Genomic DNA, 26053 nt, shown 5'->3' on the forward strand with positions numbered 1-26053 from the left:
GTGTATTTGATGTAACTGTATGTCTCACCTCTTCAGTTATGTGTTAATTTTAACGTAAATTAGACACAATTTTGTTATTTTACCCTCATGCATTAGACAGCATTGAAAAGTAAAAGAGTGAGTATGAACGCACACCGCCACCTAGTGACAGAAAGAGTTTATTACATGCTTGAATATGGAAAGTTTGACTGACAGGGGGAATCTGCATATAATAATTTCACCAAACATATTCACTTTTATTGACCTTGTTTTTGTCCTCTACACCTCTGGTCTTATTTCTCAATGATTAGTTTAACTACAAAAGTCCTGAAGGCCGTTATTTACCTTATATTGTGTGTTCTTCTTTTGTAGCCAGTGTCTCTTGGTGTTTATTTCCAGAAAACACACTTTCCCGAGGTAGAACATGTAAAAAACATACAGCAACTGGAACAGTATTGCTTATTACAGTGAACTTTTATTAGACATGCGGAATGTATGTAGGCTATATTGGTCTTGACTATTTTTATCATTGGAAATAAATTTACTAATTTGTGTTACTTTGTGTTTACGCGCTTCAGTCTGAGTGAAGATGTATTATTCTGCCTCACATCAAACCTAACACACAATTCAGTGGACCTAAAAATGGCTTCCTACACCATTAAGCAAAGATTGTATATGTTTGGTAAGATGAATCACTCGGTCAATCCCACAGTCAAACGCTTATTTAGCTTTTCCAATCTGGACTGGACACTTGGTTAGTTTTTTTGCTGCGAAAAAGACAAAGAGGGTACAAAACCAAGAGTCATGACAGGAATTGGAAATGTTTTGCGAATATTTGTAGTCCAGGTTGCAGTTTGGAAGTGCATGACTACGTTTCAATCACTCCTTTATTCACTATTCCCTACAAAGGAAACACTCAGTAGGGAACTTTATAGGGAGTAATAAAAGGAGAGTAAGTAATAAAAGCAATAAAAGTAGATTTTGGACGTCCCGTGGGATCAGACAGTGAAAACAGCACAGAGCTGCAGCGATGCACTGCTTTGTGGTATGTGTTTCATTTCAGTAGTGTACATGCTTTGGACATTACATTTCCTGTTGCATTGTGGGATTTTTGAGGGCGCTACATAGTGCATAAAATTCAACAGTTGGAATTTGGACACAAAAACATGGTGGAAAGTTAATGTAGTGCACTAGGTAGCAAACAGGGAGCAACTCCGGACACAACCAGGGTCTGTGCAAACTCCACAATGAATATTTTATTCTCTCCATATGCTTGGTTTGCATGTATAATCATGTTCTGACCGCTGACTTGCCTAACAGCACAGCTCATATCGACCTGACTCATGAATATTTATAAGACTATCAGTACAAGGAAGAGAGTCAGACTGAAGAGAATCAAACCAACTTCGGGTGTAATCACACCTACAGTTTTTGTTTTCTTTGGTTTGGATTCACACTGACCAATTACAAGTGAACCAGGGCTTGTAAACAAAAGTCACATGACTCACAAATAGCTTGTTTATTGGACAGTAACCTGTCATCCTGTAACTTTAAGCATGATGGACTTGTCTGTCTCTTCTTCTGTGGTGTTCATACCATTCAACACATGAAGAAACAGCTGAATATGAGCATCAGTCCAGACTGCAGTTTGTTCTGCTAGGCTTTCCAAGCATGAGGAACCGCATCAGTCTCCTTCTACCCATAATCCCTTGTGTTTTGGGGTGGTTTCCTGTAGTTGGTTCATATTATATTCTTCCGCACTGCATTTTGCTTGTTAGAGGGCCGAGTCCCACATTTCCAGGCGTCTCGGTTCCTTTATTTTATGACAAACTGCCCAAACAAACTGAACTAAAGGAGGAAATGTTCAAATAAACCAGTCAGGATCGTCAAATTGTAAATGTTGCTTCTAGCCATTGGTGGAACAGATAATGTCGAACCAGCCCACCATCTTTATACACTGACAAAATATATACACCAACAAAAAAAGGCAACCAAAAAGAATGAAACAGCACAAACGGTTTATTTTGATTTGACAAGCAGACGCTTGTTCCTCATTACATAGCTAAATCTCACACAACCGCTGTCGAATCAACACAACAGGATTTCAACTTTTTTTTTTTGTTTTGAGAACTGCGCTGTGGTGTTCGTCTTGTTCTACATAAACCACTTCCATCACACAAAACACCGTTAACACCAAGTAGCCACAGTTTTACAAGGCGTCGACGCGGCGGGTTTCAGAGTGAGATGACGATGTGAACTCCGCTAGATTTACGTTAACGTTAAAGTGTGAGCAACGTGAACATTCAGTGAGAACAGGTGAGTTCTGAACATGTAACTGGCTCAGAGTCGTATAAAATACACTCAGGTGCAGTGAAACTTGTTTCAAACTGTCTGCTAAGAATAAAACAATATCAGCAAACTAAAGATCGACATTCACACACACACACACACGCACACACACACACACACACACACACAGCTTTTGATATTTCCTCCTGTCACTTAAACCAGGGATGACGACTTGTGCTTCTGTCAAACAAATTTGATAGGAATGGATTGAAGGAAAAAAGTTTCCTGTGGAGACCGGAGTACATTGTTGCTTTAAGCTCCAATTTCCATTTAATTTTTACAGTGTATTCTCTATATTTTAGAGGTATTTAAGAACGACTTTAATATTATTTATTTCCAAAATGGATATATAGCAATTTGGGCAATTCAACTGAGAAACAAAGAGAAAAATCTTAGTCATCCCTGGTGTAAATGAGAAAATGAACTCGACCGACACACAGCTCTATCAGTTTTACGTGAATTAAAAACCTCTGACAGATGAAGTAATGACACCCGTCATGAAGCAATAAAAAGGATTTGCACAAAATGAATAAAAACAGAAATGCAGGACCACCTCATCAAGTTATAAAGGCTAATAAAACGCTGCAAACACTATAAAGCCAAATGGGCTACTTTCTTCATATATTACAATTTATATGATACAAATGTTATGGTTTTAAAGAAAAGGTAACACTTTCTGTTGCCTTATTCCACTGTATTAACATGTATTTACTGTGGAAAAGTACTGCAACTACACAGTAATACTTTGTTTTAAGAAAATCTCCATGTATTTAGTCTTAGATGTGATGATGTAGCTTGAATATTTTCAAGCCACTAACAAAATTTTGCCTATACTGCCCCAAAATCACAATTTATCACAATTAACATTACATTTCTTTAAGTATTTACACATTGTTACTGTGTTACAAACACCTTTCTATAGGTTAAAACACAGGCTAATATACTGGAATAAGGCTGTAATAAAGTGTTCCCAAAATATATATACAGAAATTGTGGATATCCACAAAAAATGTGCACTTTTCTTTACACACACTGCAGGGAGAAATGTTCGTCATGTCAGTGTAATCGTTTCAATGATTCAACTTTTTGTTACAAATCTGCGAAACACACCACAAATCTACCGCTAGATTCAGACAGAAGCGCTCACTTTGCAATAAACTGTGCTTGTTTGTCGAGGTTTGTGCCGCTGTACTGACTTTTGAAAATACACAGACAGTACGGCAAAGTACAACAGCGATACTACGGTTGTACTACGGTCGTCCGGGCAACGGCGCCGGGATGCGAGTCTCGTTTTGATGACACGTACAAGAACGAATCAACGTGTTTTCAGACATCGAGTTGTATCACAGACAGACGGACGGACGGACATTGTTCTGGTGACGCAGCATCAGGTCACATCCTCTCTAACACACACAAACACATTACGACATCATCTCCCATTCACTTCTATGCAGTTTGTATTTTTGGCCGACGGTATTTAGTGGCAGTGGGCAAGCAAGCAGGTTACAGCTATTGCATCACGACACTCCTAAGAGATTTCACTTGTTTTAAAGTACCATAACAAATATGACACTGATATAATCCCTGTAACAGTGTTTCAACACTAATGACTAAAGGGCACTGCGAAAAAACTGGAAAAAAAAAACAGTTTAACAATCACGTTTTGTATTGTTACAGCAGTAGGGCTGGGCATCGCAGGACATGTTTTCATACCAGTTTCCCATATTTCAAATTCAATACCGGCTGTTGAATGCTTCTTATATTGATCCCTTTGTTGCTTAATGAAAACAGGTTTCATTATACGATGAATTATTTTCTGTGCAACTTGTGTACAAGCCATCTGCTTTTCTAGACAGAATCAGACCAGGCTCATTTGCTTCCCTACAAATTCCCTACAAATGCCCTTAAACGAGAACAAAACTTATATTTCGATATTTTTCATACTTTAAAAAGGACTACTCTGGCTTTTTTGGGAGTTTGGCCCATTGGTCTCCTTACCCACTGTGTGATGAGAGGACCGGCACCAAAATCATCTCTGTGTCTCTGGCAGATAGCTCTGTATGGCGCGCATGCTAACACGTTAGCATGGAGTATATTAAGAAATCGTATGTGACCAGCATTATCCAAAAATAAACCTCTCAGTAATCCAAAGTTGGAAGTGGTTATTTTCTATGGCCTGCAGATTCATAACTTCTGAAAACAAAATGTCAGTCTTCACCATTTGTGAAGTCTTTTATGAATAAACAGCGAGAAAAACTTTAGCTGTCTGGCTAACTTCACTCACTTCTGTGTAAACAAAAATAGTGGCGCTCAAAGTCTCTTGGAAAGATCTTCTGCCATTGAAAGTGGATCCAAACAGTTAATTCTTTTTTGTCTAATTTTATATCTATTCCACCAATCCCCTGGCAGGTTTACACGCATGTCATTAGTGCTGCTCCAAGTTTTGTTCTGCTCACTTTTAGGATCACGCTAGTCGCCTACAATTACTTTAACATACTGTATGCTAAAGTGTTAGCATGCGCACCAGACAGAGCGATCTACCTGACTCACAGTGATGATTTTGGTGCCAATCCTCTCGTCACATCTTGAGTAAGGTGACCAAAGGGCCAAACTCCCCCCAAAAAAGTCGGTGTAGTCCTTTAAAATCGACACCAATACCACCAACCGGTATGGCAGCTCTAGGTGTTACATTTCGGTACCCAGCCCCACCTAACAGACACGTCAACACGTCTCGCTCTCTGAGACTAAGGATTTCATTTACACACACACACACAACGTGGTTATTGAAACACTGAAATCACACTCGCCCCCCGGCACACGGGTCTTTTAGATGGCACAATGCAGAGTCCTACATGTCCACACGTATAGAAGACTGTCATCAGTATATTGTCTGTCAACAGGGCAGGAAATTGACTTCTGGTACATCTCAAAATACACCGGCCATTTTCACTTTTTTTAACCAGCCAACTAGGTTTTTGCGATAGAACCGGACCATGAAATGAAATCCTGGTGGGTTTCCTGCCAAAGTGTCTGGGTTGAGTCAACAAACTTAACGAACTACAGCCAAAATTTACCAGCAGTTGGTTGTTGGCTGGTGGGAATTTTCCCATCCTGTCTATGAAGATTGTGTCAACTATGTACAAGAGCTGCAAAGGCGTTTTTTCTACAACAGCAACAAAAAGAATTTGTAACAGCTATTGGTATTTTTTAAAAAAGGTGCATTACTGGATCACAGAGACTCCCTCTATCTGAACACTGAGCGGTGGAAACAAGAGGAGAGTTTCATTCCAAAATGAGATTATCCCTCATCTGAAAACATGTGACACCATGATGGCTGGCTCTAAACTCACTATGCAATATTATTAAAAGAGTTATTAGCCATCTTATGAGCTTTGAAGATTAATTTCATGAGGATAGGAGTATGTGTATTTTAAATATTAAGCTATGAATTTCAGGCAGAAACTTTTTCTAAAAACATAGCATTTTGGAATTAAACTCTTAAAAGGAAAAATCCACCCTAGAACACTTTAACACTGTTGGAAAAACAGCAACTGGTGATGCTCCTTTTATTTCTGGGTCCATTTTGTTGTATATTTTTCTTATTTCTGTGGATAACTGGCCAAACGTAGATGATGACGTTGACATATTTTTGGGGAATTTTCTACTCGAGCAGAAGATGTTTCAGGATGTAAAACATCAGCGGTAAACGTCAGGTTTTGGTGTCAGTCCCTCAGAATCAAAGAGCGAGGGCTTCTTTCTAGAGCCGCCATTTTGCACCGAGAGACGTTCAACAATCATACAGGGAGAAATCCACCGTAGAAGAAGAAGAGAGACCAATTTCTCCACCCACAGGAGCAGGAGAGAGACCAGAATGCAATGCGCCACAATGCATTTTGAGTAAAGGAGACGGCGGCGATCACACTCTTTCTCTGTGGGTCGTCTAAAGGCATTCTGGGAAACGTAGGAAATCACTAATTTAAGTAGAAGTAGAAAGGGAAAGAGGGTAAAAAAATTACAAAAATGCATCACAAAATGACTCCTGAAATGCACTGAACATCATGAACTGCTAATATAAAACAGTGTAAGAGTATGTGAAGGTGGATTTTTCCTTTAAAGCGAAGGCCTGTCCTCCATAACGAAACATGACTCTGCTAATCGATGGCACAGGTTAGTCTGGCTCTGTTATTGGTTAGATCGGCGTCAAGCAGATACAGTATGTGCAGCACTTCAGTTGCGCTCAACTCTTTTTTTGGGGGGGGGAAAGGAGAACGGCCCCCCAAGTCGTCTCTTAACTCGTCCCTGTGCTCTTTTCATCAGCAGCAAATTCAGAAAAACTAAATGGGATAAAAAATAAAAAATAAACGCGCTCAGTACAAAAGCAAAAAGGCGTCCTTCACATTGTGGTACACCGCCGTTTTTTTTTGGAGGGGGTGGGTGGGGAGGAATTGCTCTCACGCAATACTTGCACACGCTTGAATGTGGGTATTAAGACACATACACACACAGACACACACACACAAGGGGCTGGACTTCATGCGTCGAATCAAAGAACACGGCCGATGCGATAGAGAGAGAGAGAGAGAGAGAGAGAGAGAGAGAGAGAGAGAGAGAGAGTGAGAGAGTCCTTTTCCCGTCCATCCCTCAGGCTGGGTGGGGGGAAGGGAAGATGTCCGACTGATCCCATGGGTGATCAGGTGTGACACCCGGCGTCACCCAGCCTTTGGGGCGGGGTGGGGGTGGGGGGGTGTCGGTGTTGTTGTTAAGGTGTCATTTCTCCTGCAGCAGGGCGGGGATGTTGATGTTCCAGCCGATGGCCTGCCGGTCGAAGCCGCAGCTGAACAGGTTGCAGGAGTTGTTGTCTTCGCACCAGGCCGAGCAGCACACCATGCGCCGGTGACCCTGAGGGAAGCATGAAGCAGAAGAGTGTTTGTTTACAAATGAAATGATCGTGTTTATTTAAATTATTTAAATAATACTCGAGGTTAGACCCGATTTTTGACGGAAGAGGCTAATAATAATTCTAATAACATTAACGCATACTTGTGTGGAATCCCATTAAAATGTCTCTTTAGAATCCATCTAGGTTAAGTGCCTCCCATAGGCAACCAGTGTAATATTGATCAATTCTATAATGCATATGTAATCAATCAAACTGCATCATATCCATCATATCAGAGGTGAACAAGACTGACTGGTTGACAACCGAATTTTAATAAAAGTACAATATCGGCTTGTTATAACAGTCTATCCCTACTTTTCAAAACAGTGTATTTGAAAATAGAAAAAGCTAAAATCAATAAAATCAACAGTAAAAATCAAAAGCAATTTTTACTTTTTGTGTCATTTTGAGTGACAGACAGAGTAAAGCCACCAATCAACACAAACCAGATCATTTCAGCATTGTGAGTTCATCTGCAGTTAAAGAGTTCACTTCCAAAACGCTTTACATCCATTTTGGAGAAAAATCATTAGCTGGAGTTCATCAATCAATCTCTTTAAAAATAGAGGTGCAGAGATGTAATCCTGCATCCTAAGACGTGTGTATGGAAGCTGTGAGGGGCCAATCGGAGGCAGCTGCTCCTGCTCTGACCTGTCTGTTGCTTCGTGGGAGTCGAGCCAGTCGCACCCCGGACATATCGAACAGCCGGACCTGCCGATTGTCGTGAGGAAGAGCGATGATTCTTTGGTTCACCGACACGCTGATCCTGGACAGGATGAAGGAACAGCAGCACAGGTAATGCATTACATACATAGTAATGCTTCTTTAAAGTATAACATGACACAACATGAATTATTACTAGGGGATTTGAAGTTGGAAAGACAACTGCATCAATTTGAAAAGTTGTGATTGATTAATATCACATAAAGTTGTTGAAAATATACTATAGAAACGCTGAGCTGAAGTTTGAAGTTTTGCCTTGAAAATAAATGGAATGCTTTGAACTAGTACCTTGGTGTATGGATTACATATGTTTTTAATCATTTATGACCGAATCAATTAAGTTACTTTTTACAAATTACATCTGTAGAGTTATTATACTTTTTGGAAGTACTGAAATTAATCATATCGAATCATGGGCAGAATGTGAGATTTTATGATACACTGAAACTTTGCTGAAATAGAAAAAATAGAAAATTATTCATTCTCAACATCAGGACTAGACTTCTGCTATTTTGGAAGCAAATTCGGCAAATAATACCATTAATTTTAGGGCTGCCCTATTAGGGTAAAAAAAAAAAAATGTTATTATTTTGCAAAATGTTCTGATCATGATTATTAATCACAATCATTAATCGTGATGATTTGAGGAACTAAATTATTTTATTATTCTACTCCATTTTTTTCACCTCATATCATCATCTTGACTATTTTCAACAACAGCAGACATTCAAAGTGAAAAGGAATTATTGCCAATGCACCAATATTCTACAATTTGTATCTGTGGAAGCTAAAATCATGATACATAATAATATACAATTAACTGTTACATACAATGAACCTAATAAGCTTCATTCTGCATGTTCTCTAGCAGTAGCGGTAGTGTTGCTGCTGCAGCACATCACTGCTGAATGAAAACATGTTAAACACAGGCTAAATAAATGCAAGTTACACATGTATTCCTGTGTTACGGTGCATCAGCAGGTTTACGGTTCTCCTACCTGTTGACGGCGGAGTCGGTGCGGATGGTTGCTATGGGCGACCTCATGTTCTTCAGGTCCCAGACTTTGACGGTTCGGTCGTCGCTCCCTGACACCACGTTGTCTCCCACCGTGAAGACAGCGGACGTCACCGTGCTGCAGGCGACAGAAACACGACGGTTCAGACCGGAGCTACAGCAGCCTGACCGTCCCGAAAGCCTTAGAGGCCTCAGAAGAGCCTCTAGAATAACCTTTCACCTCTAGAATAACCTTTCACCGTTAACAAGCTAAATATCAGTGTTAGAATAGAATGGGACAACAAATAATAATTGGCTACCTGCAAAAGCTGGTAAGGTAGACAAACTTACTAGCCACAGCCAAAATGTACCAGCGTTCGTCCAGGAGTCCTACACTTTATCCATTACAAACCTCCAGACTTTCAACTTTATTGCCCCATGGGAAATTTGGTTTGCAGCCAGGGTTTAAAATACTCATAAGAACACATGAAACAACATGTAGTAAAGACATCATATAAATAACCGACATTGAAACCAACAAATAACTCAGATAAACAACAGATCAAGGGAGCAGCGACTGAGTAAGTCCCAATCTTTATCCTGATCTGAATTTCTTGACTGGAATGTAAGATTTTGGTTGATGCTCAATATAATATATGCTGATGTGTCTGAGCAATCTGTCAGCTACGCCGTTTCACAACAACAAATATCAATATGTGAAATGACAATGAGTGTGTAGTCATATGTGTATCTGACCTGAACGACAATATTTTTCCATACCTTTCCCAGATTTTTTGTCCAGTTCGCAAACTTTCCCAGACCTAGAAATTAGTGCCGGGGCAATATACTGAAAATTTACTAAAACCGATACTGGCACTCGCTCACCGACCAAATATTCTACATGTCGGTCTGTCACTAAATACATTTGTCAAGTAGCCAACTTTGCATAAACGGTTTCATTCGTGTTGCTGCAGTTAAACTGAAGGTCGCTTCAAAGTAGCAGAGTGAGTGTAGAATCAGCTGCGTCAAGCCAGACAGAGAAAGACAGAATAAGACAGGAAGTAAGTTGGGTTTACCTTCAAAATAAAAGCATACTTTTGTATTTATGACTAACGGTGAATGTAGTATTTCTGCACAGGGGTTAAAAAAATAAACTAATTATTGTTTCATTTATGGTTATGGCAGTAAATGTGGCAGTATATAGTGATATGAATTTCAGGCCATATCGCTCAGCCCTAATGATCAAATACATTTCCCCAGACTCTCCCGGTCTGTGCAGGACCCTGTCTGTTCCCTCACGCATCACTAGCTTTCCATCCGCCTCACAGACCAGAGAGCACGGCCCTTTGGTTCTGGTCGCTAGCTTTAATGGTTCATTTGCCGTGCCGGCGGCTGGTGAGGCAGACCACATCGAGACTTCCAATCTAAACTGACATATGGCTTAATTAGGACTAATTAATGCAGTATTACTGGTGGCGACACGCTTCCCCGCGTGAAATCCGCTCTTCCGTGACGACGTACGGTTTTCAGAACTGGCTGTCACAGTGACTTTGGAGACGGGTCAAATCTTAGCCAAATATTATGACTGCGCTTAGATAGACATTTCGGTCAGTTTCTATAAGTCAGTACATCAGTAGCGACTACTTTGAATTGCAAAGGCAAAAGTTAAAGGCTGCTTCTTTTGTTATGGAAGCAACAATTTCCTTGGGAACTGAAAATCAATGAATCAATCCTGAATCATTTGTTGCGATTTCCGAGTAAAGCGGTTCAAGTTAACAGAAACACCAGACATATGACAGACACAGTGTGAAGTAAAGCACGGATTGACAGGGCGTGTGAGGGAAAGTGTGTGTGTGTGTGTGTGTGTCGGACTGACTCAGTGTGTCCCTGGAAGACGTTGACAGAGTGGATGGACGGGTCTCTGAAGTCCCACAGTCTGAAGGTGGTGTCTCTGGACGAGGTGACCACCAGGCGCTGGGTGGGGTGGGTGCAGCAGTGGGTCAGCTCCTGGTCGTGACCTGGACACACACACACACACACACACACACACACACACACACACACAGAAAACACACTGTAGTAGGTATAGAGACAAATTTTCCAGAGCAAACAAATCTCTCCCACTCTCCACAATCTCACCTTTCTTCCCCTCCCTCCTTTCCTCTGTTCATCTCTCCATTCGTATCAGCTCTCCAGAATGGAATATTCTCTATTGCTGACCTCTGACCTCCCAGTGTGTGATTATTATCATCATCATCATCGCCATTATTGCACTGAAAAAGCACATTTCCTGGAAAAATGTGTCCTCAGCATGAAGAGTTAAAAAGCTAAAAGAGTTCATTAGAACAGTTAATCTTTTGAAAGCTATTCACTCTTTAGAATTCATTTCTATGGGAAAAATTAAGGCTAAAAGTTTAATATCTTAAAAAGTATACAGAGTAGAGTTCAACAGATTTTTGGACTGAAGCCGCCGATTGCCAAGATTTTTTTCCAGATATTCAATATTATAAAATTTGATCGTGTCATGTGAAAAAATAGGTTGGTATTCAGTGTTTCCCCTACAGTTTTGATTAACCCAGGATAATAATACTGCTACTACTGCTTCTACTACTACTACTACTAAACAGTGTAATGCTGATCAATTCTACAATAAATATGTGATCAAACCACCTGCATCATATCCATCATATCAGAGGTGGAGGACACTGACTGGCTGATATATCATTTTTAATAAAAGACTAATATTGTCAAACCTAAATTTCAGTCTAACGTTAATTAAAAGTATCAAAAGGTTGAACACATCCACACATCTCCAAAAGCACCTGAACATTTTAAAGCGGTTCAGAGTCTCTAGCTGAAAGTATGTAGAAACAGTTATATATATATAGAAGTATATATTGGGAATATCAATTATCCCTCTGTCGTACCGGTGAGGGAGTGGACCAGTTCGGAGGTTTCCACGTCGTACAGGTTGGCGGCTCGGTCCCAGGAGGCCGTCACCGCCTGCTTCCCCCCCACCAGCCAGTCGGCGGCGATCACCACGCCCTGGTGGCTGCGCAGCGTGGTGGCGGCCATGCGGAGCGACGGGCAGTCGTTAGGACCCTCCGCCTCGCCGTCCGCCTCGTCTTTGTCTGAGAAATCCACGTCGTCGTCGCACGGCGCCTGCTGCTGAAGAGAGGGAGGGAGGGGGGAATTCAGTGCCACAAACAGTGAAGGTCCAAACAAACATGTATGTGTTGATGCTGTGGGTTCAGGCGATGGATACGTACACACAGATATACAAGAGTGTACACAAGCAGATACACAAACACACATACGCAGAAACACGAGCATGGGAAACTCACTCATACACAGACACACACACACACACACACACACACACACACACACACACAGGTTGTGGGTTGCAGTAATACCACCGCTGGTCATGCTTACACTGATGTCAGCGACCGGCTGTGGCGTCGGCAGCTGCACCATGTATCTCCAGATATGAGCCGTCTGGTCTCCAGAGGCTGAGAGGGAGTGGGGGGGGCAAACAGAGCATCAAGACCAACACAAACCTTCTTCCAAACATCACTTTCAAAAGTTTTACAGTCAAATAAATTATAAGGAAACCCTGGATGTGGCTGCTACTGGTCTGAACGCAGAGTCGGTTTAAGTTAGTTTTGGATCATTACCTGTTAGAGCCATCTGTTCAGTGGGGTGGAACTTGATGGAGTTGACTGGGGAGAGAGGGAGACAGGGAACATATAGCAGGTTACAAAAAAAAAGAAAAAAAAGTTGTTTTCTATGCGTCTCCTCTGTCATAGCCATCATTACCCCTTACCTTCCATTTTTTGATGGTGGTTTCCAATTAGCTTCAAATTAATGAGATTCACTTGCATGCTAACCAAAACTTTATTAAATTATTATTAAAACAATAATAAATTAATTAATTAAAATATTCTGAAGAGAACTTCCACTTTCTAGTAGTAACTAAGCGTGTAAATATTAGGAACACCTTCCTAATATTGAGTCACTACAAGGGATTTTAGTTTTCACTTTGATTCAGCTCGTCATAATGTTGGTATGCTCAGTGAATTTCCTTTATAGCGGCGCTTCTCAACCTGTGGTTCGGGACCCCAGGGGGTTGCAAAATGATATTTAGAATGTGAAAAAAATGATTTTGAATGAACCACTTTATTTTTATGTTTTAATCTATGTAATGAATGCAAAATAATTAATATTTAACCTCTAAGCATCTTCCAAACATCATTTTCATTCTGGGTGTTTACAACAGCAACAGAGGCAGCAAAAGAAGTTGAGAAGCACTGTTTTGTAGGCACAGTGTGAGTGAATTTAATCATATCTATTCATAGAAATGTGCGTCTCTAACTTGTCATACCTGATCCTTGGTGGCCCATATACTTGAGGAGGCATTTTCCCGTCTCAATGCTCCACAGCATGGCAGTGTGGTCTGTTGGGACAAATTAGGGAAAAGTTGAAAGAGAATACCAAAGTGATTTAGAGTTATAGCCCTTTTATTTCTGTCTATGTATAGTTTACAACACTTTGCAATGAATGCCGCGTGGATTTTAACATTTACTTGTTTTTCGTTGTTTTTAAAATACAAACTTAAAAAGAACTGCTGTCAACAAAGACGCCCTAAATCAAAGCCACAGTAACAGTGACAGTAAAGTGTTTCTGAGGATTATTTCCTGGAGGAGACTTCCATTTCTTCCTGTGGTGTCAGCTGATTGACAGGAAGCAGAGCGGAACGTAACGCAGCGCTGAGATGAAAACACTCGACTCAGCTCAATGAAAGAAGGAGAAAACAGAAAGCCTGATATCTGCAACTATACTGACTGTGTGCAGACACCATAGAGGAACCTGGACTGCTGGTGCTGACTTAAAAAAAAAAAAAAAAGACACTGGTATTGTTCTTTAACAGAGGGATGTAGAGAGTTTGAGAGAGTAAGAGAAAGGAAGATGAGAGACAGAGAAAGAATAAAGAAAAAGAGAAAGAGCAAAAGAAAGAGTTGGAGAAAGAAAGTAAGAAAGTATTACAGACAGTGTTAGAGAGGCGGGGAACAAAAGAAAGGAAGAAACAGAGACTATAGAAAAGAAAGACAGTGAGAGAGAGAAGGTAACACTTTACAATAAGGGTACACTAAGTTAAGGGTTAGTTAATGCTTAATAAGGTTTAGTTAATGCTTAATAAGCATTAACTAACCCTTAATTAACAGTTAACTAATGTGTAATTTACTAATGGTGTTCATGTTAACTAAGGTATTAATTTATGCATTATTTAATAGTTTATAAAGATGACTATTAAATAATGTATAAATTAATACCTTAGTTAACATGAACACCATTAGTAAATGATTACCAGACACATTAGTTAACTGTTAATTAAGGGTTAGTTAATGCTTATTAAGCATTAACTAACCCTTAACTTAGTGACCCTTACTGTAAAGTGTTACCAGAGAGAATTATAGAGACTTAGAAAGAAAGAGTTAGAGAGAAAAAGAGCGAAAGTAAGAAATAGAAAGGGAAAGAAAAAGAAAGAGAGGGTTAGAGAGAGTTGGAGAGAGAGAGTACAAGAAACAAAAACAGAAAGGAATAGTGTTAGAGAGAAGGAACAAAAGAGAGACATTAAGGAAGAAAGAGACTTAGAGAGCCAGACAGAGAAGGAGAGACAAAGAGAGAGAGGGTGATGGTTAGAGAGAAAGAGTCGGGGAGAGAGAATGACAGTAGGAAACAGAAGAAAGAAAGAGCTAGAAAGTAAGGTGAATGGACCTGCGGAGGCGGTGCCCAGGACCACCGGCTGCGTGCGGGTGACGCTCAGGTCCCAGATGCCGTCCCGGTGGCCCACGTACTCCCGGACCAGCTGGCACACGGCGCGGGACGTGGTCGCCTTGAAGCTGGACACAATCTGACGCCGACAGCAGCAGAGCGTTAACACACAGCGCCTGACAGCACAGACACGCACCTGACAGGGCTCCTACACATTCTCCTTTCAAAATACCACTTTCTCCTCGTTTTCTTGAGGGGTTTGGAAGACTTTTTGTCATGTGATGTGCGCCAGGGTGAACACACTCACTTGGGACATCGATTTCAAGGACTTTTCATTGACTTTTAAGGTCTTGTTTGGTGAAATTCAAGTGCTCAGAATTGGCGTGTTTTGGGGTAAGACATTACTTTTTTTAATCATTATCTTTCTCAAGAAATCAATGAATTTGGGTGCTATATTTTAATCATCCATTCATTTTGAAAAACTTTTAAGGCCTTATTTTATTTATCCTCAAATCCACAAACTTTCAATGACTTTCAAGGCCCATGGGAACCCTGGTATGCCGATTACGGCTTGGCAATAGCTGATGTTTATTCTTCATCAAATTATGTCAAATAGCAGTGCGTCTACAACGAGTAGAGGCTGCACAACAATATGTTTTCATACTCTTCCACACTTTTAAGTCCTAATTCTGAAACTGTGTAGGAACCCTGGTGTAACGGAGGGAGGAAGCGGGGTCAGCAGAACTGAGGATCACTGAGGAACTGGTCAGCAAGGTCCCGACAGTACGCCAAGGCTAAGAAGCTTTGGTTGACATTGGCATTATTCGTATCAATCAGTCCTGGGTCCAATAGTATTCACAAAGAAATGTTGGTTGGCGTTTGTTTTAATCTACTCCGAGCACCGGATGGGCGGGGTTGCCTCACATAGGACAATACATTGAGTGCCACAAAGTTTAAACTCTTTCAAAGTCAATTAAGTTTATATTTCTATAACTCACAACTTTTCTGACACTATATGATTCTCCAACTGCAGAAAACCCCACCCATGTGGCACTCCGAGTAGATCAAAACAAGCTCTAATAGTTACTGTCAACTACTATTCAACCCAGATCTGGTATCAACACAAATGCAGACACATGTATCAGTACTGTATATTGCATTTATCAAAAGTGGATTACGGTAAATGCAAAACCGCAAAAGAAAATGCTAGAAGAGGGGGCGGAGGGGAGGGGTAAAGAATATTGAGTTATGGCGAGACAAGAGGGCATCAAATAATAATAGTTATCAGTCGTGTCAGCAGCCCGGCGGGTCGAGGTGTTTACATTAAAGATTGGGATGATACAAACTGGACTTGGGGTTCGCTTTGGGCACAGACCACTAAACAAGTTCCAACTGAAAGGAAGCAGGACAGCATAAAGAACGACATCATACATTTGAAAAGTTAACCTCATTGTACACATATAACAAAGCATATCATTCAAATTGTGGAAATTGTCATAAGTTGCTAAATTAACACTGTAGCCAAAATAAATTAAAAAAAATACTACCAATAGCTGAAGCTTTGATCAAAATGCCATTGATAAGCCTGGTGGGACTCTTTTCTACCAGGGTTTGCTGGTTGTTAGCAAGCAGCATGGTCCGCTAACCTACAGCCAGTCTGGACAGCAGCTCTGAATTACACTGAACCACAGTGAGTCATGACATATGGTTAGAGATGTGGATTCTTGGTTTTCTGTGCTATGTGAATGCAATGTAACATGGTTTTCTGTGCTATATAAATGCAATGTAATATGGTTTTCTATGCAATATGAACGCAATGCAACATGGTTTTCTGTGTGATGTGAATGTAATGCATTTTTTTGCAATATGATATTTCTGTAATATAAATGCAATGTGACATGATTTTGAAGTTTTGGGTTTCTGGAGGTGTATTTCAACATTATTCCTGCAGCTGTTAACTGCTGTACTGGAGGATGATTAGGAATCCAGAACTTGTTCAAATGTAACATTGGTGCAACATGCTACATTTAACACATTTAAGCAACGGGCATAGGAAGGTTTAAGGAAACACAAAGCATTGCAAAGTAAGCTTTCAGAAACTGTCTGAGTAGTGAATCTAACGCACCCAGCAGTTAATGGCCTATAGTACGCAGCTTCAGCGTGCGGTCTGCCATGGCCATATCACACTTTTGCTTGTTTTATAATCATTGAATAATGAGTGGAGAGGTTGAATTTTACAAATAATCCAAGCCAAATATTTCACATTACCCAACAAATCTGAGCAGGGGTGGCCCCACATGGACAGTCTTAGTACCATGCTCTTATCCAGGGGTTTCCCAATATTTTAGGTGTCAGGAACCCCCTAATTATAGGCAATTTAGACCCCATTTGATCAAGATTTTGCATCATGGACCCCCAGATAACAGTGGAAGAGTGAAACCTATGATCAGAATACATTCTCTCTCCTGTTTTTACATTCTCTCTATTTACGCTAACGTCTTGTGAATGAAATAATAGTAAATAAAGGAAAAGAATGACAGGTGCGTAGGATGAAAACCAAAGAAGGTGAATATAGAGAGAGGTCACGATAAAGTATTATGCAAGTGTAGACAGTGTGCGGGATTATATTTCTTTCTCTATATAAATAATAGTAAAACTAAACTAATCCTGGGGACCCAATGGAACCCTGTTAAGGACCCTTGGGAGTCCCTGGCCCCCGTTTTGGGAACCAGTGCTCTAATGACTCAGCTGCTCGGGGAATGGACCCGCTGACCCTGGCAGTGTTAGAGTCTTGCTCTACATACTGAGCTACACAGGGAAATAACTAACGCTGGCAGTGTCATGTTCTACACACTGAGCTGAAGGATCACAATGAATCTATTACTGTCAGTGAAACCAGATATTAAGATATCTGTTGACAGATATTACCAAGTGATATCAGGTTTTCTAATGTAAGCTCAGTAATCTAACCCGGACCCATTGTTATGACTATTATTCAATGATGTAAAAAAAAACAAAAAAACAAAACAGGACACAAAATCTGATATGGCCAAGCTCAGTTCAACAGACCGCACACTCTGCCATGATGGAGCGATGTTGATCTAAGGGAGCCGACAAATGCCCTTCCACCTTGAATCCTTATTACATCAAGGCACAAGAAGCATTTGTGAGTAACGGCCGCTGAATGGACAAGATGTCTCCATTGTGTACCATTATGTGAATGCCGACAAGTAGCTAAATTAAAAACCAAGGAGGTGCAACTGAAAAAAGCCTGTTAGTGAGATAAAGAATTAATGTTTCATCTCACGTAAAAAAAAAAAAAGAAAAATTAAATATAAAAACTAAACTCCTACATTTGAATGACCAAGTGCCTTGGGGAGGGCGTGTCGACCCCCTGGCTGGGCTGCTCATGCATATTGGCACACGGGGAGAAATCAACAAATTACCCATGAGTCTCCACCCCACAACTCCCAGCTGGTTACGCTGAAGTTGCGGGATCCACCTACTCTGGCATGGCAAGAATTTGAACGCGGCTAAGAGCACAAGGTGAAAAAGACAGCAATTTTTTTTTCTTTAAAATTCAAAAGTCAAGTCATCTTAAGCTGAAGAGGTAGATAAGACCCAAATGTTGTTTCAAGTGAAATTACAGTAAATTATCATAAGCAAACTTACCAATAAAACCTGTATTACACCTTCCATGGTACAATTGCCAATGGACAGTTTAACATATTTTTTCAAACCATTGCATCATCAACAATACCTTCATAAAAATACTGCATCACTAAAATATCTGCAAGTAGACTTCAACCTAAAATGTTTCTAACACAATAATACAATAAAATGTTTATAATGTCCAAATTTCTTGAGCATTATATATGGCAGCTGGCAAAAAGACAATATTTACCTTGCTTGTGGAGGCCTTGTAGGTCGTCTTTAGTTTCTGTGACAGCTGACTTGTGCTATGACTCGCTATAAACAAAAGTCAGAACAGTCAGAAAGATGGACACTTTATGGACTGATAATAACAATAAGAAGAGGAAGGAAAATATGCATTACAACAAATATAAAGAAGCAATACAAAATATTTCACTGACCAAATCACGTAGATTCTTATCCCTGGAAAACACAAATGTACATGACATAGCCTAAGGTGAATGGAGGTTAGACGGTGTCTCACCTTTCGTTTTGAGCGCTCCCTTGGCCAAATCGCCCCCTTCGATAGTCTGTCCTTCTGCAGCCAAGCGATCATTCAGCGTCTCGATTTCTCTGCGCACTGAAAGTCAAACAGCTCAGGTGTTAAAGGCTGAGAGCAGGAAGGCCAAAGACACTCTGCGCTTTCCAACTAATGTCTAATAACGTCCATAAAACCATTAAATTGTATGACAATAATAAAAAAATAATGAGAATAACTACTGTAGTATGAATAATTGAAATATTGTGAAAAACAATTATAGCTGAGTTTAGCATAGCGTAGCACTTTTCATCAACTTATATAAAGTGCTGTAAAATAAAAGATGCAAAACAAACATATTAACAAATCATCAGCTATAATAAAGGCTAGACTTGCACTGCTGGCTCCATTAAAGGTGCTAAGGGAAGCACTTTTGAAGCAGGGTGCTGCTGTAAAAGGATATATATGCTCAGTCAACTTCCCCTGGATAAATAAAAGGTTTAATATACAGAATGGTGCAAGTGCCTGTCTGTGTCTCTGCTGAACTTACATTCCAGGTTTTCTATGTAGAGGTTCTCAAACTCCCTCTCGATCTGACCGAACAGGTCCAGCAGATTGCTCCTCAGGGACAGGGGCAGTTTGGAGTCCTGCAGGGGCAAAGAAGACACCATCAAACACCAGGGAAACACCAGTTTATCACTGCGAAGAGGTACAGTACCTGAAGGGTGGGGGGGGGGGGGGGGGGGGGTGGTCTGAAGGATGGAGAAACAGACTAGCAGCTAGAACTGGGAACATTTGGGCAGGGACACTGACTAAGTAACACTCTTACTTCCCACAACAAATACTGTCAAGGTTCCCTTAGGCAAGGCACTGAACTCTAAACTGCCTTGGAACAGATACCCAGTGGTCAAAAGTAGAAGACTGGTTGTACTGGGCAGCTCCCATTGCCCAACAGTAGGAGACTGTGGTTGTACTGGGCGGCTCCCATTGGCCAACAGTAGGAGACTGTGGTTGTACTGGGCAGCTCCCATTGGCCAACAGTAGGAGACTGTGGTTGTACTGGGCGGCTCCCATTGGCCAACAGTAGGAGACTGTGGTTGTACTGGGCAGCTCCCAGATGTTAATGTGTATTACTGAGTGAATGTGAAGCAGGGTGGGGCTGAAAAAAGGAGAATACATACTGAGCGTAGAAAATAAATGTTGAACAAAGAGACTGAAACAAAAACCATAGAAATGTACAGCAATATACCATGGGAGTGTGATTCTAATCTACAGGAAAGGTCATTAAAAAGAAACCTCAAATGGGGGTCCCGCCGACAAAATCATATCAAAAGGAAGCCCATGGCCTAATGCACATCTCTTTGGAGGGGTACTCAACACAAAAAATGACTGGGAAGTTGGGAACCAATATTCATAGGGTTAGAGAGACAATCCTGTAACCACAACATCATGGGTTTGATTGCTGAAACAGCAGATATTTCCTGTCAAAGCCTTGAGCAAGACACTTATCTGCTCAGACACTGGATTAAAATATCAGCTAAATGTCTAAAATAGAACGTAAATACATGATGAAATGAGCAGGTATTACTGAGATGGGAATGAGTTAGGGAATCCAAATGCTAAGCCGTTGTTATGGAAGCCTGTACAACCATATTTTCCGGCCTGCTTACACCATGTTACTGTCTTGTTGCTGGAACGAAGCAGCAGAAAGCGCTCTTATTGCACAATAAAACGCTTGAGGAAGGAAATAAGACTGAACTCCTGTTTCATACAGGAAAGAAAGAATCAATGAAAGGGCTACTGGCACAGAAATACTGACTCCACCAAAGCCCGGACAATGCGAGCCAAATATGGAAGGAGACTTGGCCTTGAATACTGATGCAGCCCAGTATACAGACATAATGTCCCGCTGGTTGCAGTCCCAGTATTTTTCCCTAAAGGAGCTCAGTGAAGTGTGATGTTAGCACTCACAGGCGGATGCTACAGTGCACACATTAGGATAACCATACAGCAAAAGGACTGCAGCTTGGGGCAGGGTACATTATGAAACATGTAGCATACAGTGTTGCTTACACTGACAGCGCATGTAGAAGAGATTAGAACTAAGGGTTTGTTCACACCAAGCTTGTTTGGAGCGGTTTATTTGAACTCTAGAGGGTTTACTCCTTTAGTTTGGTTTGTTTGTCCAGGTGAGAACAATGCCAAGAGAACTGCAGTGCGGTAATGATCCCAAAACGCAAGGGATTATGGGTAGAAGGAGACGGATGTTGACATCTGATAGTCTCATGCTTGGAAAGCCTAGCAGAACAAAATGAAGTCTGGACTGATGCTCATGTTCAGCTATTTCTTCATGTGTTCTTAACTGGTATGAACACCAGAGAAGAAGAGCGCAGACAAGTCCATCATGCTGAGCTAAAGGCTGATTATCAATATGCGTTCTTGCGCGTACGTGTCTTCTCCATGACGCATTTTATGTAATATCTAACCGCTGAAGCACGATTCCAAAACAAAAGAACGACAGGATGGACAAGAATTGAAAGCCCCAAGAGCCGGTTAACAGGTGGGAAAATGAACAGCTGTGTGTCTTAATTAATCACGTGTGTGACATGAAGCACACAGTCCATCTCAAACGGTAAGGAAGCTTCTCTGTGCTTACTTTCATGAGAAGATGGTTCTCCCCATGACAACTTGGAGACAAGTTTCTCCACAAGGACACAAGTATCGACTTGGCATTCTTGGATTTGATAATCAGCAAAAGTTACAAGGACTGGAATCGGATTTGTTTTGACAGGTTACCAAAACTCTGTCCAATAAACAAGCTACTTGTGAGTCATGTGACTTTTGTTTACAAGTCCTGGTTCACTTGTACTTGGGCAGTGTGAACCTGAACAAACCAAACACAAAAATGGAACAAAGTCAACTTTTCCACTATGGTTCAGACAAGAGAAAACCAACTGTAGGTGTGATCGCACCATTAGGGGAAAGGATATATCTAGTGAACACAGAGAAATCACATTCTAGACATGTACATACAAATACACAATACTGATGTAACCAAGGTGAGTGCCAAGTCGAAATCTGGCCTGCATGTTGGAGGGAAGGGGAAGGAGAGGGGGGGTTGAGAGCAGGAATGTCACTGGAGTTATCAAGTGGGCTCCTCCCATTACAGATGCACAGTTAAATTAGTCCCACGACGCCTCCAGAAGACTCAACAGTCAATTCTGGCATTTTAGAAACACTACACACACACCCCCACCACACCCACTGTCAGCTCTAATCACACTTCAACTACACCAGTACGATACTAAAGCTACATCTAAACTATCTAAAAAATACACTACCGTCTGACACCTGAAACTTACCTCCATTCTCAAGTAGGACTCCAGATTATCAGAGGACTAGCACCAGAGAGACCAGAGTGAAAAAACAACAAGTCATGAGGAAGGGATTAAACCCACTGCACCACATCCAGTCAGAAATGGATCCTCGCAACTGGCTACGGGTAGAACATAGGCTACTTTGCACTTGGACTGCACAGTTTGTGTATATTTGTGTATAATCATATATCACGGTTTTAGTTTCCTCAATTAGTTATTCTAAAATACTGGCACAAATAATTTTGTTCCTGGGGCTGGGTGATATATCAATATCATCATCTTTGAAGAATCATATTGTGATGATATGGTGATTTTGGGATGAACTGATGATAACAAGCACATTTTATTTAAAACTCTGAAAATGAGGTATGAAACATTTTAAGGAATATTATATGAAAAGTTTTGTTTGACATCACACCTAACATTAACATTTGGTTCAATGGGATGAACCATAATTTACAATTAATCATAATCGTGCAGCCCTGCTTTGCTCTGTGAGAATCATACTCTCTCTGTAGGTCTTACCTGCCAGACGTACAGTGAAAAAGGCAGCAGACAAGCTAGTTGGTCTCTCTCTCAATAAGCTGTGTGCCGTTGTTATTAAGAACATCGCACCTCATTAATCAACAGCCCAGGGAACGAGAGCTGTGGTTTAATCTCCTTGTTCTCCTGCAGTGTCAGAATTTTGGCCCGGATTAAGAGCTAATAAGGTTCGGAGACTATAAGACTCCATTTAGAACAACACATCAAGGCTTCCTTCGATCACATTCACTATGCAAACTCTTGCCTTACAGAATGATGAAGTTAGTTAGTTAGTTAGTTTTAAATCAACTACGGTTTATAAAAACTGTTAAAAGACTCTAGGTCTTGTCACACTACACTGTCTTTAAGTTTGACTTGCTTCCCTTAAACAACAAACAAGCAATATTTGATATTGTTATTTGATACAATTGATCCACACTAAGTGATGCACAAATGGATAGGTCTTTACTGACTCCATCTGTCTTAACCACAGTGGAAAAATAACCTTAAGGCATTCATGCACTAATAGTGTGTGGCATGCTTAGCCAGCAACAATACAAACCATTATGTGCCCTCTACACGGATGCATTGAAAACTAATTGGCTTAGGCTTACAGCTAGAGTGCTTACAGGTGCCAGCAGCAACAGCAGGAAGGTGGGCTGACGGTGACACGAGGGCTAACAGTGCAGTTTGTCATCCTCATCTAGCAGCCTTGGCTTTTTATGCCCTTTTTCATCACTCTTTTTCCTAGTGTTTTGTTTTATCTTTAGCATAATTATTAATTTAGCAAAATGCAAAAAAATGAGTGGTCACCTGTCCCTCCAGCATCTCTCTCTGCAGGCCGGAGCGCTCCTGCTCGGTGCTGTTGGTCCTGCGGATGGAGAGGCTGTGGGACTTCCTCTTCTGCTTGGCCTGGCGGGCGGCGGCGCTGCTCCCGCTTTCTACCGGCATCCCTCCTTCCAGACCCACCTCACCCGACGTCTGAAACTGGAAAAATGGATAGAGAGAAGGGAAATTGGATTGAATCCTGGTTGGGACAAGCTGGGGGGGAGGGCGGGGTCCACTTGTGCTTGGCAGCTTCCAAGTGTGAATAAGTGTGTGTTAGCGGATGAGCGTGAAGCAGGGTGTTGCTGAAAAAGCGCGTACACGCTCAGCAAATCCTCACTGGGTTCATAACAGTAAAACAAAGGGGATTACTGGATGAGAAACTGGGAAATTTGGAATGATGAAGGAACATTTCATTCCCAATAATTAAAACAGTAGGTCTTTGCACACCAGTGTCTTGTTGGTAAAAGGAGCATATGAAAAGGCAAAAATGTTGAATATTTTTCATGATAAAATGTTTCAATTGCAGGTAAAATAAGTCTACTGGCACATCTTTAAGATTCCAAAAGCCCTATAAGTTGTTGGCTATGTTGTGATGCATTACTATGCATTTATACATCATGATAACTGTTCTTTTAAGAAATTCCCAACCTAAAATTTCGATTAAGTGGGGTGACAGATGTATTAACACATCGAGGCCATATCATTCTGAATGCTACAACAGTGTGTCAACATTAAGGAGGAGAAGGTTTCTCTCAGAATGAGCGGGTAATTGTTATGCATGCTCATATCACAGTAATTATACAAGTAAAGCCCAGAGACTGACTGCAGCTGGCATATGAAGTCAGAGTGAAACATCAGATTTGCCCTTGAGCAGACATGGGAAGGTCTCCTAACACAACAACATGCAAACAAATCAGGTGTTTTCATGTCACTGACTAGCCGGTAACCAACAGAGAAATTACTCCTACTGACATCCGTTTATGTCTGTCTCTCTACTGATTAGATTAAAGACACTAGATAGCAACCATGTTTAGCTGCCAGACAGATAAACTGCCAGTTCCTCTTGCTGAGTACCGTTACCGTTGCTGTCACTGATGTGACATAAAGATGTGAGGGAAATGAAACAACGTTAGGCTACGTTGTGTTCAACTACAGTACAATTTGGCAGGAAAAACGTTTAGGTTGGTTAGAAAACGAGCGAATGAATACATTTCCCTGGCTGCAACTGAACACCAACATTAGTAAGACGAGACAATGTTAGCTGTACTGCCTTATTGCATTGCGTTGCCTAACATTAGCTAACCCTAGCTATCTCAGTTAGCTACTACCAAGCTTGCTTGCTAGCTAATAAGCTAGCGGCAAGACAGCCTGACCGAACATGTAATTCAACTTACCAGAAAGTCTACAAATACAGGCTTTTATTCCAGGATATTGTGGAAAATGTTGCCCTTTCGATCATTTTCTTCAATGTGCGAAAAATCCGTGCTGGTTTTGCCGAGATCCGTGTTGACAGTTGACGAGCCCTGCTACATGAGAAAAGATAACGAGGCCAATTCCGGCCCGAGTTTTTCCAAAATAAAAGCTCGTTGTTAAACTGAATTCGGTCTCTGTTGTATAGATAGGTCTTCACACCAAACTCGATTCACAATCTGACCGTTTAATGTTGCCTTCCTCATCAGACCACGCTAACAACCGATAGAACTGATTTAGGACGCTTTACTAATCTTTGGGGTCTCCTGGTAAATTCTGCGTATTAATGACCCACCAAGCACTTAAAATAAAACCCCGTTTTAAAAAAAAATTGTCAACACAGCGCTCTACCGCACCCCATTAATGTATTTTAGTGTACATAATTTGTGTAAATAACAGGCAAACCAATCCAAAAAGATGAAATTTTATTTACATGGGCGATGCTTGATTAACTATATGCATGCCGAACTGAAGAGTGTCTTTTAACGATTCCCAAATGTTCTGTCATGTCATGCCATGTTCTACCAGGTATGTATATTTGCCAATAAGCGAGGCAACATTAAATTGCCAGATTTTGAATACACCTTGGTGTGGCCCTCTCACAATGCAGGTGAGAACGGAACGTATCGGTGCTAGCCCACTGCAAGAGACAAGCTTTGTATAAGTACAAGGACATTATAATGAACATAATATACTTTCAACTTCTATACATCAGTATGATAAACGTGTCCCATGAGAAAAGAGACGAGGCATACTCCAAGCAGGATTTTTTCAAAATAAAAGTACTTCTATGTGGGATTTTTGCTTTGTATCACTAATACACAAGGACATTATATTGAACATATAATTTGAGACAAATTAATGACAAGTCTTACATTTTTGTGATTTGTGTGAAGATTTTGTTAATGTTATGTTAAACAGCTGCT

The 26053-nt window shown here is 40.8% G+C and overlaps 2 protein-coding genes across 2 annotated transcripts in view; both read right to left on the minus strand.

Annotated features, from left to right (window-relative positions):
- LOC139925914 (tripartite motif-containing protein 16-like) overlaps positions 1–26053 on the minus strand; it is a 303498-nt gene that overhangs the window by 14033 nt on the left and 263412 nt on the right. The gene's annotated exons all lie outside the window — the stretch shown is intronic.
- Positions 6858–25182, minus strand: LOC139912278 (WD repeat-containing protein 37). The gene is made up of 14 exons (XM_071900039.2): positions 25052–25182; positions 23643–23810; positions 19481–19577; positions 18937–19032; positions 18664–18728; positions 14763–14898; positions 13369–13440; positions 12662–12706; positions 12420–12496; positions 11912–12149; positions 10861–11002; positions 8989–9123; positions 7919–8033; positions 6858–7227 (listed from the first exon to the last, which is right to left on the minus strand). The coding sequence occupies exons 2-14, from the start codon at positions 23778–23780 to the stop codon at positions 7096–7098; spliced, it is 1488 nt and encodes a 495-aa protein (XP_071756140.1). The 5' UTR covers positions 23781–23810; positions 25052–25182; the 3' UTR covers positions 6858–7095.

The sequence above is a fragment of the Centroberyx gerrardi genome, chromosome 13 (genome assembly GCF_048128805.1).
Source record: "Centroberyx gerrardi isolate f3 chromosome 13, fCenGer3.hap1.cur.20231027, whole genome shotgun sequence".
Taxonomy (NCBI): domain Eukaryota; kingdom Metazoa; phylum Chordata; class Actinopteri; order Beryciformes; family Berycidae; genus Centroberyx; species Centroberyx gerrardi.

Excerpts from the sequence above, each read along its gene's own strand:
- LOC139912278 (XM_071900039.2), bottom strand. The coding sequence starts at position 23,780 with ATGCCGGTAGAAAGCGGGAGCAGCGCCGCCGCCCGCCAGGCCAAGCAG. Across the intron at positions 12,707-13,368 it reads TATGGGCCACCAAGGATCAG|TCAACTCCATCAAGTTCCAC; the intron begins GTATGACAAGTT and ends CTCTCTCCCCAG. Across the intron at positions 12,497-12,661 it reads TGAACAGATGGCTCTAACAG|CCTCTGGAGACCAGACGGCT; the intron begins GTAATGATCCAA and ends ACTCCCTCTCAG.